This window comes from Pavona decussata, unplaced genomic scaffold, assembly GCF_977016875.1.
Source record: "Pavona decussata unplaced genomic scaffold, jaPavDecu1.1 SCAFFOLD_8, whole genome shotgun sequence".
Lineage (NCBI taxonomy): Eukaryota > Metazoa > Cnidaria > Anthozoa > Scleractinia > Agariciidae > Pavona > Pavona decussata.
In genome coordinates, this window is record NW_028145431.1 from 3,047,846 (window position 1) to 3,061,319 (window position 13,474).

At 38.3% G+C, this 13,474-nt stretch overlaps 1 protein-coding gene across 2 annotated transcripts; it reads right to left on the reverse strand.

Moving 5' to 3' along the window:
- Positions 1 to 249: 249 nt before the first annotated feature.
- On the reverse strand, positions 250 to 13,023 carry LOC146488964 (cellular tumor antigen p53-like). 2 transcript variants are annotated; one of them, XM_085115191.1, is made up of 14 exons: positions 12,933 to 13,023; positions 10,425 to 10,500; positions 10,237 to 10,336; positions 8,172 to 8,233; positions 7,820 to 7,866; positions 6,671 to 7,016; positions 6,014 to 6,127; positions 5,575 to 5,685; positions 5,379 to 5,484; positions 4,066 to 4,367; positions 3,130 to 3,233; positions 2,928 to 3,028; positions 2,215 to 2,302; positions 250 to 2,021 (listed from the first exon to the last, which is right to left on the reverse strand). In XM_085115191.1, exons 3-14 carry the CDS (start codon positions 10,332 to 10,334, stop codon positions 1,881 to 1,883), a joined length of 1,620 nt encoding a protein of 539 aa, XP_084971317.1. In that variant the 5' UTR covers positions 10,335 to 10,336; positions 10,425 to 10,500; positions 12,933 to 13,023; the 3' UTR covers positions 250 to 1,880. The 2 variants fall into 2 exon arrangements, with proteins under 2 accessions (XP_084971317.1, XP_084971309.1); XM_085115183.1 differs by having other exon boundaries at positions 6,671 to 7,019.
- Between the last annotated feature and the right edge of the window lie 451 nt (positions 13,024 to 13,474).

The following is a 13,474-nucleotide window of genomic DNA, read 5'->3' on the forward strand; positions in this document are numbered from 1 at the left end:
GGCTGGTTTCCATATGATCGCGGATCGCAGATCGCAATAAGGTCTGCGATCATATGGAAAGCAACCTTTAGATAGAACATGGTTCTATCTTCTGCGATCGTCTGCGATCGCGATCGCAGGATCACAGACGATCGCAGAAGTAGTTTCCATATGATCGCAGACGATCGCAGACCTTATTGCGATCTGCGATCATATGGAAACCAGCCTTTAGTCAACTCTCGCTGTGAATAAACAAAGGGAAAAGTGACATGTTTTAACAAAATAATTTTAATTGCACTTTTTTTGCCTTTAGATTACCGTATCATCCCGTTACTAATTGTACCCCCATTTGAGTTGGCACAAAATATCTAAAAACTTTCAGCACCTATAGTGCATGGCGCAGCAACTGGCGCTGTACTTAATGTTAACTGTTAACAAAACATCTTGAAACAAAACCATTGTATTGTACAATTTATACACATCTTGATCAGTTTCTAACCTCGAACGGGTTATGACCTCGTTATTTTAACAAGAAACTAATTATTTTCCTACTTAACGTCTGTAATTGGTATCTGAGGGAGGAAGGCCAACAACAGTCAATATTTGCAGCCCGTTTTTAGCCTAAAATCCTGATACATATTCGCTCGCTCCTGCGCTCGCGTAGGCAAATTATAACTGCAAGGGTATCATTTTACACCAAACTCCTACTCACTGAAAAGAAAGCTACATCTATACCTCTAAAATCGGCCCTGATTTTTTAAAAATCATAAATTTTAGACACAAAACAAAACTTCCTATATGAACCATCATGAACTGGAACAGCACAGCAACAGTACCGGTAATACATTTTGAACTGAAACAGAACTACAGCAATTCCTGCCATCCCAAACAGAAACCTGTTTTTCTAGGATACTGTTTAAACCCTGCAACCCCTAATATCTCCTCACTACTGTCACTTATTGCCTTATGCTAGAGGTTAGGAGAATTTGTTTGCCAATCAAGATATTCTTTTGTGGTCATTTCCCTTATTTTCAAGATCTGTAAGTCTTGAAATGTAAGGAGAATTAAGAAGCTGATCACTACTGGGGCTCAATGGGTTGAAGTAATATTTGCTGCTCTGATAATCTCATTTTCTCAAAGGAATTCTTGACAGTTCTAAATAATTGTTGCCAGAGACTACTGCGTGTTGCATTCCTGAAAGCTCACTACATTAAATACACACACCTTGTTTCAAGGCAATTTTTCGATAACTGTAACCCAACAAATACAAAAATAATCTGACCAGCGACTATGTAGCTCATACAAGCCTTAAAAAACTACTTGACTTAATATTTCACATACTATGTTAGGCTACCTCTCTCTGACAGGGTTTGTATAGAGCTTTGTTTTTAAGTGGTACTTCAAAGTACATTGAAAACAAAATGAACTAAAAAAATAAAAGTGAACAACATGTACGATTGGCAAAATTCCAGATAGTTTTGGATCTCTGTATTTTATAAACTGTTTACATGCATTTACGACTCTGCACAAACCTTAGATTAGGCTTATTATACTCTACCATGAAGCTACATCACAAGTGACCAGCATTTCAAATATATGAATAATTCGAAGTGGCAAAGGACAAGTGAAATTCTAATTGGCAACACTCTAAACATCACTGAATCCGCTGTACTTTAAATTGAACATTGAAAGTTTTTATTGAACAAACAGTGAAGTTCTTCAAACCTATAATTTTGTAGACTCAATATAAATATTTGTCATACTAGTCACATGTGATGTAGGAACAGCTATACATGTAAATAAAAACTCTCTGTAAGATCTTGAAATTCAAAACTACAGTAGCGTTAGCCATCAACAAACGAGATATATCTCTAATTTCCCACCAAACAAATTAATGCACATCAAGTGTGGTCGGCCAGGTGATGGTAACCTTTCTTTTCTAATGACACAGTCCTCCTGAGTGTAAATCTCACGGCATTGATGGAGCCAGAGTCAGACCGTGAAAGTTGTGATGAAGTAGGTGGTGTTCCAGCCAACTCATCCTACAAAAACGCAGAAGAAGAAAAAGACAAAAAGTTATCTGGTTCGTCACACACACACACACACACACATAATGATACATTTACAAGGTTGGTTTGATGACAGGAAGCCCTGAACTGGAAGCATAAAAATATAACAATACAGTTTAGTTTGTGCTAGACTTACAGTAACTTAAAATCAAAGAAGCTAACTTACAGGTTGTGAATCGGTGGAACTTTGAGAATCAGAGTTCTGTGAATTCTGTGAATTCTGAGATGCCTTTAATTTTCCACATGGAGGGCAGCTGTTGGTAACAAGCAAATATAGAAGTCTTTATTAACTCAGTCCCAACATAAGTGTGACTTTACAATCAATAAACCAATCATATCCAGAGGGTGATATCCGACGTCAGCATATCCAAGGCGCCTCTGGCTGCCACCTTAGTCCATATGTGATCTAACCCCACCCTCCCAGACCAACACACACAAAGACCAGACCACAACAGTGGGAACTACATTCCCTACTCTTTATGAACAGTGAGTGGGTTCTTAAACATCCTACAGAACAAGGGTTGTTCCTTATCCGAGAAGACTAGAAAGTCTAACCATGCAGATGTCATTACAAAGGCAGCACATTCTCCTCAGTTATTTTAAAGACACTGGATGGTGGTCCGCCGGGGTTTGAACCCACGACGGTGGTCCCACGACCTCCCGCACGGTAGTCCGGCACTCTACCGACTGAGCTAACCGGTCTGCAGTCTGTTCAGTCAATGAATCAGTGGAAAGCAATCATTAATAGAAGCAGTGGCAAATGGAAAATGAAGACCTTGAGAGCAGTGTTCTTTTGTACATCTACAATTCCTAAGAGTCGGATAATGTCCATTGACTGTCTTTTATTTCAAGCATTACTCCACATGTAAACTTTCTCACCTCGCCCTGTAGTTGTCAATATGTGCCTGAGGCACCATGTCCATTATATCCAAGCTTTCTTTGATCTTTAGAAGCATTTCATACTTCTCACGACCTTTAACCTAACCAGACAAAAAGAGTACAGTACTTACTGATGACTGCAAAAATACCAGTCCCATTTTTATACAAAGGAATGTGAATACCAATGATCAAATAAACCAACCTGTATATTGAAGATTTCTTCATCCTGTGCCTTCAGTTTCTTGAGGGGATTTTTATCTACATTTATTTGTCGCACCTCAAACCCGGAAGACATGTATATATGTGCTGAAAGATGAGGAAAACAAAGGCTTACAATGGGTTGTTATAAAAAAAAAAAAAAAAAATTCAACTGGAATCAAATGAACAAATGGCCTGAAATACTTTAAGTGTGCTTGATAATTACTGTTTATTATTATTATACATGTAACTATTTATGGTGGAAACAATCAGTGTTCCTAAGGAACATCCAGAAATGTTCTTTAGCCAGTATCCAGTACGAAAAGCATCGATTGATCACCCAAATAATTATTGGTAGCCCGTAATTTCTATGATGACACCATTTTCTATTGCATGCCAGGTATTTAAGGGTGTACATGTAGCTAAATACAAGAAAAAAATATCAAGCAAAGCTGATCAAATTTATCAGCCTTACTGCTTAAATTTGGATAACTAAAAGCAAGGTTAAAAGCAAATCTTTGCTCTCTAGTAAAATTTCAGCCAATGGTAACAAGTTACCTTTTGGCTAATGAAATTTGCAGCTTTAAGTTACCTAGTAGCTGTCTGATTTTTCCACATAACGAAGCATCCCTGAAGTCACTTTCATGTCATGTATAGAAATCTTACTTAAGCAGAGGATTCATGAGTTTATTGCATTCAACATAGATAGAACGCACCCCTAACACAGATTGGAGTCGAGATTTTATGGGACAACATTTATTGCCGTGAATGAATGGATCTTGGGACATGTATCTGGCATCCCCCGCAGATTTTGCAGGGGCAGATGACATCATCACCAACTTGGCAAAGGAGAAAGAGCCTGGAATTGAGATCATTGAGTGAACTCCCTAATCATTGATTATTACTAGTTAATATTTAAGGAACTGATTTTCCCACTCACATCTTTTCTTTGTAAGTTTTGGTACTTTAAGGCTGCTGGTTTCATCTGCACCTGCAGATGTTGATGCCCCCTCATGGGGAGACTGAGGCACAGAAGACACCTGGGGGGTTGGGGGTGGGGTGGAATTTGGCGTAGATGTACCAAGTGGCTGCGCGGCGTGAGAGTCTGTGTTTGCAGGTACTACATCATTTGTTGGTTGCTTCTTTGATTCTGCCGCCTCTTTGGCCTCTTTGGTGGTCCTGTCTCTTCCAGGACATGCACATATACGAACATCTTGAACTTTTCGTCCCAGTACTTGATTCCTGAAAGTAAAACAAGTAAGAATCACTTTAAAAGACTGCAATAATCATACTGTAAGTTAAAATGATAGGACAAACATGAATACAACCCAAGTAGCCTAAACTACACTATGGACCAGAAGCCTAACACTGCTTTCATTACGCGGGATGCCCTGAAGGGGCATACCGTGTCTAAAAACGGGTCGATTTCTTTTTTTTTTTTTTTCTTCCTCGTAGCTACAAATCGGTACATTAATTTATTCATTAAACTCACCCCTCTCCTACTCGGGGTGTATTGTTCTGATTGTCTTCAACAGAAGCAGGCCAATCAAAATCCATTCTTGTCACTTACATCGCGAGGGAGGGGACCCACTCACCCCTACCTGTGTGACGTCAACGTATCATTTGATATATTTATTAAAAACCGATTAAATTGTAGCGCCATATTGTTAACATGTTCTGGACTCAAGTGTGCCGTTTTCAAACGGAAATTTCACCATTTTGAAGCGGTAAATCGAAAGAATAACTTCTAAGAAGCATCCAACATTTAAAGCGGTGGAAATTGGTGACTTCATGGCGAAGGAATCGTGCTTTGTTTGACAGTCTTAGACCACGACGCGAGACTGAAAAGAGGTCATTGAGAAGCTTACGTTATCGCAATGGCATTTCACAAATTTCCGAAGATAGTCTGAGTCGCGTAACACAAGAGAAACAACGTAACGCGATCGTCGTGACTCAAACTATTCCATTAGCAAGGATAGTTTTATCAATCGGCGGAGCATACAGTTGGAATAAATGAATCAGCCCCAGCATCACGCGTAATGCCAGTATAGCAGGCATCTTGTTCTGTTCAAAGAGTAACCTACACATAGCACTGACACTGTAGATACCATTCTAACTAATACCAAACCCAGTTCTAGGCAAATAAAGAACAAAAGAAAAAAAATTACAGCTAGAGCAGTCAAAACAGCATACTTTGTCTGTTGTCAAAATACACACAGTAATACATTGAACAGTATGCACACAAATTCTTACGCATATTCCAGCGTAAAAATCACCAGGACGGGACGTCTGTTCAAACCTCCGGGACATGAATTGAAGCACATGAACTGAAACATCTCGGTGATGTAGTCACTTCCAGCTACAGAAAAGAGTAAAAACCATAATTAATCCATTAAATCGGAAAAAACCAAAGGAAAGTTAATGATGGTCTTCAAGGTGTTTTACGTACCTTGAGGTCTAGTCAGTGGTATTTTCAAACTGTGTCTGCCAGTCTCAGGGCATGTCACATAAACTGTTTGTGGATTTTCACATCTAAGCAAATGCTTGGGTGCATGATGACCTGATAAAGAAAACAAATCCTGTTAAAACAACCTCTACATTTAAGGCATTTCTTTAATGTCGGAACTGCGACAATTCACAGCAACACTAGTCACACAAAGATGTCTCTTTACAGACTAAAAGAATTTATATGGATATTTCTGACATTTGAGGGAGGGGACAATTGAACAGCTGACAGCATAACTGTCTTATGTCCAAATTTAGGTTGATTTCTCATTTTGCGCAAATTAAAGTGCCTGAATTTTTGTGGCCAATTATTTGAGGAAGTATGGCATGTTAATTATCATAAAATTATTATAACCGTTACGGTAATTCTATTATAATCTCACCATCCTTGTGTTTGGTAATATGGTTCGGACATCTTTCCACAATTTCACGATAAAATTCTGGCTGTTTGTAGATCACAACGACCCTCACATAGAAACCAGGGGCAGGAGGGAAAACTGCAAGAAATGTTACGAGATTTACAAAGAGTTTTCAGGAGCTCAACAGTTTTGACAGAAGAGAACATTGTTGTGTAGAAAATACAAAAGATTCTCCTAAAACCTTAAAGGAAACTAGGAAAAATCATTACTGTTAGGTAAGTCAATGTGGGTGCTCTAACTACAGGTACTTGCTGGCTACATTTTGCAAACTGTGATTTGTTTATCAGGTGATGACAAACAGGAAGGTTTACTGTAAACTTGGTTGAACCCAGAAGTCATGTCATACACGCCCTGTAAGTATGTACATGTAAATAATACATGTAAATATTATGATCATCCAGGTGAGTGCAGTCCTGAGGTGATGTCCACTGACGTACACTTATGGGCAGGCTCACATCAAACTGAAAATTAAGGTTCCTTTTGCAATGGCAAAAAGATACCCAGGCTTCTGAGGAGTGTATCTTTGGTTAAAAAGCAATTTTTTTTTCAAACTGCTTATTAACGAAACCAGGCTTAGATGGGACCGGCTGAAATAAGGCACATCAACAATGTTGAACTAACCTTGCAGCTTTAATCGTATGGGCACAATAGTTCGCATTTTTAAAAACAGCTTTTTAAGGTAGGGAGAGTATGTCCAATGCACTGACTTGGTTGGAGGGCTCTTCTCTTCCTCAAATCCAATACCAAATCCATATGTTCCTGGAAAATCAGTATTGGACACTATCAAGGGCTGTGGAATGGGTTGCTCTGGAGGAGGAGTAGGCATTGCAGATGGTACTGGTAGGAAAGTGTTATTGGCGTCTGGTTCCTGTTTGAACGCCACTGGCTGCTGATTGAATGGCATGGTTTCTGCCCTGCACATGGATCTTGTAAAGCTCTGTTCTGACATAAAAGGTGGAAACTCAACCTGCTGATACAAAGCAAATCATAGATTCTTAGCACAGTAAATTTGCCTGAAGAAAACGGTAAATTTTGCAAGTTAACAGCTCTTACAGATAGTCAGTGAGCATTTCTCTGATCAGAACACAATAAATATTTTATTGAAGAGGCCGATGACATGGACTGTAACAGACAAGAAAGCTCAAGGAAATCCTATGTAAGCCTAAAGATCGACTGGAATGGAAAGAGGTCTGTGGCCCCATTTATAAGATTGTGCGTGGAGGAGGCAGAAGTGAGGAATGCAAGGAAACCTACATTGGAAAAACAGAAAAATCACTCAAGGCATGTTTCTTAGAACATAGAAGACCGAGCTTCACCTCCTTAGAAGTGTCTGGACACATCAACAAAGACAAGCCAGAACACATCGACGAGGAGCATAATTTATATTGGACAGAGATCCAGACTGGTTTACGAGAGGAGTTCGGTAGGCAATTTACATCAGAGCCCACAAGCCGACCCTAAATAGAGATGGGGGGAGACACAACCTTCCAGCGATCTGGACAAGGCTGGTCAGGTCACATGTCACGTGACCTGACCAAATCAATGTGAACACGACTCAAGCAGGGTTGAACACTTAGAACAATGGGGTAATTGAAACAGAGAAGCCTGCCTGTCTTGCATCCACTCATGGAACACTTAGAATTTTACTTTCATACAGTGTAGAGTCAAAATTTTATAAATTCAACCAAAATTATTTTGATACATGTAGTAATACTGATACATCAGCTGCTGAGCAGTATTATAAGCATAACCATCTAAAGTTTAGTTCACCTCTGGCCTCATAACGCTTATACTCTCCAATTTCAGATCAACGTTTTCTGCAATCAAAAGCATCTAAGTTAGTATTTGGTATGTTCAGGGTAATAAACAGTGTTCCAGATAACTTTCAAAGCCGGAGAGTCAATGAAGAATTGAGGGGTCAGTAGGTGTGGGTATCTCCAAATCTTCTTAAATTTAACATTCATTTCTCGGGTCAGGAATCCAGCCTTCCTGGGTTACTAGCGACCTGTTACTAGCGACTTAGCTAAAAAGTTAATCTCGACCCTGAACATGGAGGAGTCTTGTATTAAAAAAAACACACTAAAAAAATGATGAAATAATGCTAGTGAGATTAAAAACATACCATGTAAATTACTGTCTGTAATCTGAACAGCTGTTGGTGCCATTTGGCACTCCGTCTGAATTCTGAAAATAGACATTTGCAATCAAATCAGTCTACATCTACTGCAATTTAGAGTGTGTATGACTTTGCTTGAATGAATCTGATGGAATCCTGACATGGCTATCAAAATAATTTTTGATAGCAATTTTTTCTTCTAATAAGATTAAATTTGGAAATACGGTTGACTACAAAAATAAGCGAAAAAACGGAACCATGTGTCGGTGTCATCTCTTAGTCTTAATTTAATTTATTCTATTTCACACCTTTACTTTATGTATAAATTATCTTCTCTGTTGCATTCTTTACTTGATAATCATGCTAAGATGACACCGAAACATTGTTCCGTTTTTTTGCGTATTTTTATAGTCAATTTTTTCTTCACTGCTTTTCAGCCCACTGAAAACATGCAATTTTACTTCTGGTTTCGTCAAAAAATGTGGTGACATCAAACTGGGAAGCTGGCCAGGTCCTACTTTCTTTATTTTTGTTCCCAGTGACCTCACAGTCTGACTATCCCAGGGTTTCCCTTTTGCACAGTTCTTAAAGTGACAGGAAGTAAAATTTCACCTTTTTAGCCAGCTGATCATGAAAAGCATAACTCTGTCTTCGTAGAGAAATAAGTTACAATACAATGCTAAGGCCGAAATACTCTTTTCGATAATAAAAGGGTAGAAACCTATAATCTTCCATAATGTATATGTACTGTATTTAAACAAGCACATTAAACTAACAGTATGACTTGAGATAATTTCGGAGTTGAAACTAGAGATCACAAATTGTCAAATTCAAGTTCCGCAGGGGATGTTTTTGCAAACCACAAAATACATAATTTTTAGCTGTCTCATGTTGATTTTCCCACAAAATTTTTCATGGAGATAAAAATTCTGAGTTACTTGTATCTTGCTAAATACAAATCCCTTGATGTGAACAAATGTGAATGAACTTATTTTACAACAAACTCAAAGTTGCCTTGACATCAACTGTTTTTAAAAGGGTCTCTCCAGCTTCCGGTACCACATTAAGGTGGCTTACTACAGTTTTAATGGAGTATAAGGGCACAACTTTTAACTCTTTTAAAAAAGGTTCCAAGCTGTTTTTCCCTTCACTATTTACTGTTTGCTTAAGTCTTTTACGATTCTATGTGAAATTTGAACAATTAAATGTCAACAAATAGCCAAAATGAGCGACCGAGTATCCAATGAGAGACTGGGCACTAGTAGGTTAAGTCACGTTTTTCTCAAATTCTACCCGTATGACCCCACCTGAAAATTTCAGGAATAAGAAATTGGGTCTGATTTAACATTCATGCAAAGTAAAATAAAAATCTGTAAGACAGTTTTTGTGCAAACCAAGAGAATGTGAAATCAAAAATAGCTCAAAATCTGTCTTACAGATTTTTCAAAAATTTTGGCTCCAAACGTGATTCACCCAAACAAATCAACCGTGAAAATTTCATCATAAGTTGTACGGTAAGTTTTCGAGCAATCCTCGATCAAAGACAGGTTTTTACAACCTCGGACGAGAATTGAATTGCGCATGCCCTTTATTTAAGCGCGCGCTCATGTAACGCCATATCTCGCGTGCGAGAAAGGTACCGTAAATTAGAGCTCTTTTACCGAATGTTTATCAAACTATTTTGCCATATTTTTTGGCCCTAGGCTTGATTACATGTTTGAACGGAGTTTTGAAACTATCGCTACATATACCAAAGAGATTTGACGCCTTTCAAGTGCTGAAGTGGTTTTTGTTAGTTCTTGAGGTTACTTGCGTCATTTTTGCACGCGCGACAAATACTGACGTGTGGCAGGCTATCATAGCGCGCGCTACTAAGTCTCGGAAAAACTGTAGTAAGCCACCTTAAAGGCTAAAAAGGAAACTAGGTATGGGAAAAGGACCACTTCTTTCCTGGGCTCTAATACCTGGCTGCTTCATGCTAGCAATCAAACTGAAGCTACATCTGATCAATATTAGTACCTGCAATTGTCTTTAATCTTTCTAACACTTTATGAAAAATCCATTCTTGTACCTGTGTAACTCCTGTTGGGTCAACAAATCCTCAAAGACTGCATTCAAAGTCTCTTGACTTAACATCGGCTCTAACGAGCTGTTTGAGTTTTGAGACATGTCTGAAAAGAATCAAGACCAAGTTAAATTCTGCAAGAAAATTCAACAACAAATATATAATGTACAGTACAAGAAAATATCCATAATTACCTCTCAATGGAAGGTCCCTGGAAATTCCAGGGGGAACAGAGTTAAATTTTCCCAAAGCCCTTTTTAGGATCCAAGTCTGTGGAATTGAACGACAATAGTAAATTAAAACGTTAAAGCTGAAATACACTAAATGAAAAAATTAAAATTCGCCAGGAAAGCACTCGAAAGCCACCTTATGACTATTTCATTTGCTCTCAATGTTTTCTGGTAACTTAATCCACAACTCCCCAGTGCTCTGTGTAAGAAAGAGAGCTGACTTGCAGCTGAGCTGCACAAAGGGATCTGTAACATTTGTTTCTACTATTACAAGGGTGGACTTCTGACCTCATAATTCACCTGTGCTGTCACTTAGGTAGTGATAAGCATTTAGTGTTAACAAATGACACACAGGCAGCCAGTTCGGCTGTCTTGCCTCCCAACACAGAGGTATTTTTCCATGATTTATGACTATGGGGAAAAAGCAGATTTCAATCAGCAACTGCAAGGGCATTTGAAATTGAAAAAGGAAATTGGGGTATAGCCATGGATGCATTTTTCAGAGATAATAATTATTATTATCAAAGCCACACTAATTCCCAAAAAGCTTTAAAATACAGAGTAATGTATATGGTATTTTTTCCATACATGTATTTGAGCTTAATCATCTCTGAAAATGCGTGATTACCTCAATTTTCTTTTTGGATTTCAACAGCCCTCCTTAAGATCTGCTTTTACTGCAGTCATCACTGCGCAAAAATATCTTAGTTTGTATTACTGGACACCATCCTTAAGAAATTCAAGTTTCTTGGACCATTCCGAGAAGCGCAGAACATGTATATGTTCAGTAACGAAAGGAGGAATATTTTCCAAAGGGGTGGGACTAAAAAGGTCCTCCATGGGAGAGGCGAGGATCCACCTAATACTTCCCTGTTTATTAACATCCCTAAAACTTGATCAGCAAAACATTTTATACCTGGTCCAGCTACTATAAGTTGGCTAAATTACAGAATGCTTGTATAGACCAAATACCTGTATCATTTTACTACTAAAGCAAGCTACACTAAATTTCCAATATATGTCCCACTCTTAAATTATATAAACCCAGCGATTTTTAGATTTAGGTTAGCTGTTTAACTCTGATGAAAGTGAAATATATGAAATTCATACAATGTATGTATTTCATCTTTCAGGTGAAAGAATGTCAGAATATTAAGTTAATGACCATAATCTATGTTGCAGTTATGGACGCAACTTATGCAGTTGTGAAAAGGAGGCCTGAAAAAAAATTCAGGATTGAATGGGATTTGAACCCTGTGATATTGGTACAATGCTCTACCAATAAATTATTGAGTTATCAAGCTCACAGAGGTCATAGGTTTGTCAATCCCTTTCAAGCCTGAATTTTTTATCAGGCTTTCATCTTGCAAGTGCATAAGTTGCATACATTTAACTGCAATATAGTTATTTGCTTATTCAGTATTTTCCTCTGTTAGTTTAGTGTTTCAAATTGCTTTTCTTATCAAACCCTAACAATTGCAAAATTCCCTCCAATATTGACTCCAATAATATGCCCTTACCAAAAATAAGTTCCACAGAAAAGTCCTTTGAATGAATACAAGCCTTATGTTTGTATAATTCAGAATTTTACAGTAAGCCAAAAATGTGGGGCATGGCTTCTTTCCAATCCTATATTATCCACCCAAGCTAACAAAGCCTCTTTCAAATTGAATTTCCTTTTTGCCACACAGACTGTTTTAACCACTGCTGGCCAAGTTTCAAGAAACAAAGTGTAAGAATTCAAGTTATCAGAAAAAAGACTTACACATGGCATGCTAGCTTATCTATTTATCAGATAAAAAATGAGAAGAGACAATACTCAGTTTTGAGTTCCCTAGTCCACAATGAAGCTGTTGTGGGTCTTCGTTATGAAGAATTATTGTTAATTATCGTTTGTCGGGTCCATTTATTTCTGCTGTGATTTTGTTCCTGTCAAAATGTGACATTCTCCATTACAAGCAAATTATGGAAGGTATTTACCCCCAAACTTCCAGGCATAAAAATAATTTATCAATATGGCCAATTTTAGGGGGGAGAGGCCAAAATTATATCGAATAAAGAACACTAAGTTGATGGGATCAGCGACACACAAGCGAGCGTAACTTCCGTTATAAACAAAGAAATTCTTCGATCCAAACGAAATCTTGTTTACTCGATGTAACTATTTGTAAGCCTAGGCCAACATCCCGGTATCATTCAACTCTTTTCAAGCCATGAAACTTAATACTGACGTCTATGTATTTCGTACAGTAAATATCCTTAGGTTTAATGTGAGACCGAAAAACTTGAAATGGAGGAGAGATTCATAGAACTTGTTTATCTCGATCATATGTTCTGTCAACTTCTGTGACCCCGAAAATGGCATATCAGAATAAACGCCTTTTTTGCACGTTTCCAGCGCATCAAATCGCTGGATTTCTCGATTATTTCCTAGCCAGGCTCACCATAGATCACTACAAAGGCACTACCTACCTGAACACGGGCAGCCTTAGCAAGATCCAACGCTTTGTTGCCGCATGAGAAGTAACCAGCGACCGTCTTCTGAACCACGCGCGCTCGAACTTGCAAAATCAGCATCAATATATTAAGCGGGAAAACTGGAGCGAACCAATCAGCAATGCGATAAGATCAAACAATTCCATTCCACTAATGGGAAAGCTCCATCTATCGAGAGACATTTTTCCACGTGGTTCAGACCGTGGTTCACGGTTCATGTTTTCTCAAACAAGGCTAATAGAGTTCTAATGGCGGCTAATGCCTGGATAATAACAATCGTATTTTTATTACATTTGATTGATTTGATGACAAAGTCTGCTCTTTACCCTTGAATTCAAGAACAACCTCTCGAGTAAATTGCCAGCCTCAAGTCATTCTCAATTATTGTATAAAAGGGTCAACTGCAAGGCTGATCGGACAGGGGCAAATTTTAGCTGTCCGATCAGCCTTGCATTTGATTTTACGTTTTATTCAACATTGCTGATCCTGATCTACTCAAAGATCCGGCTACACTTTGC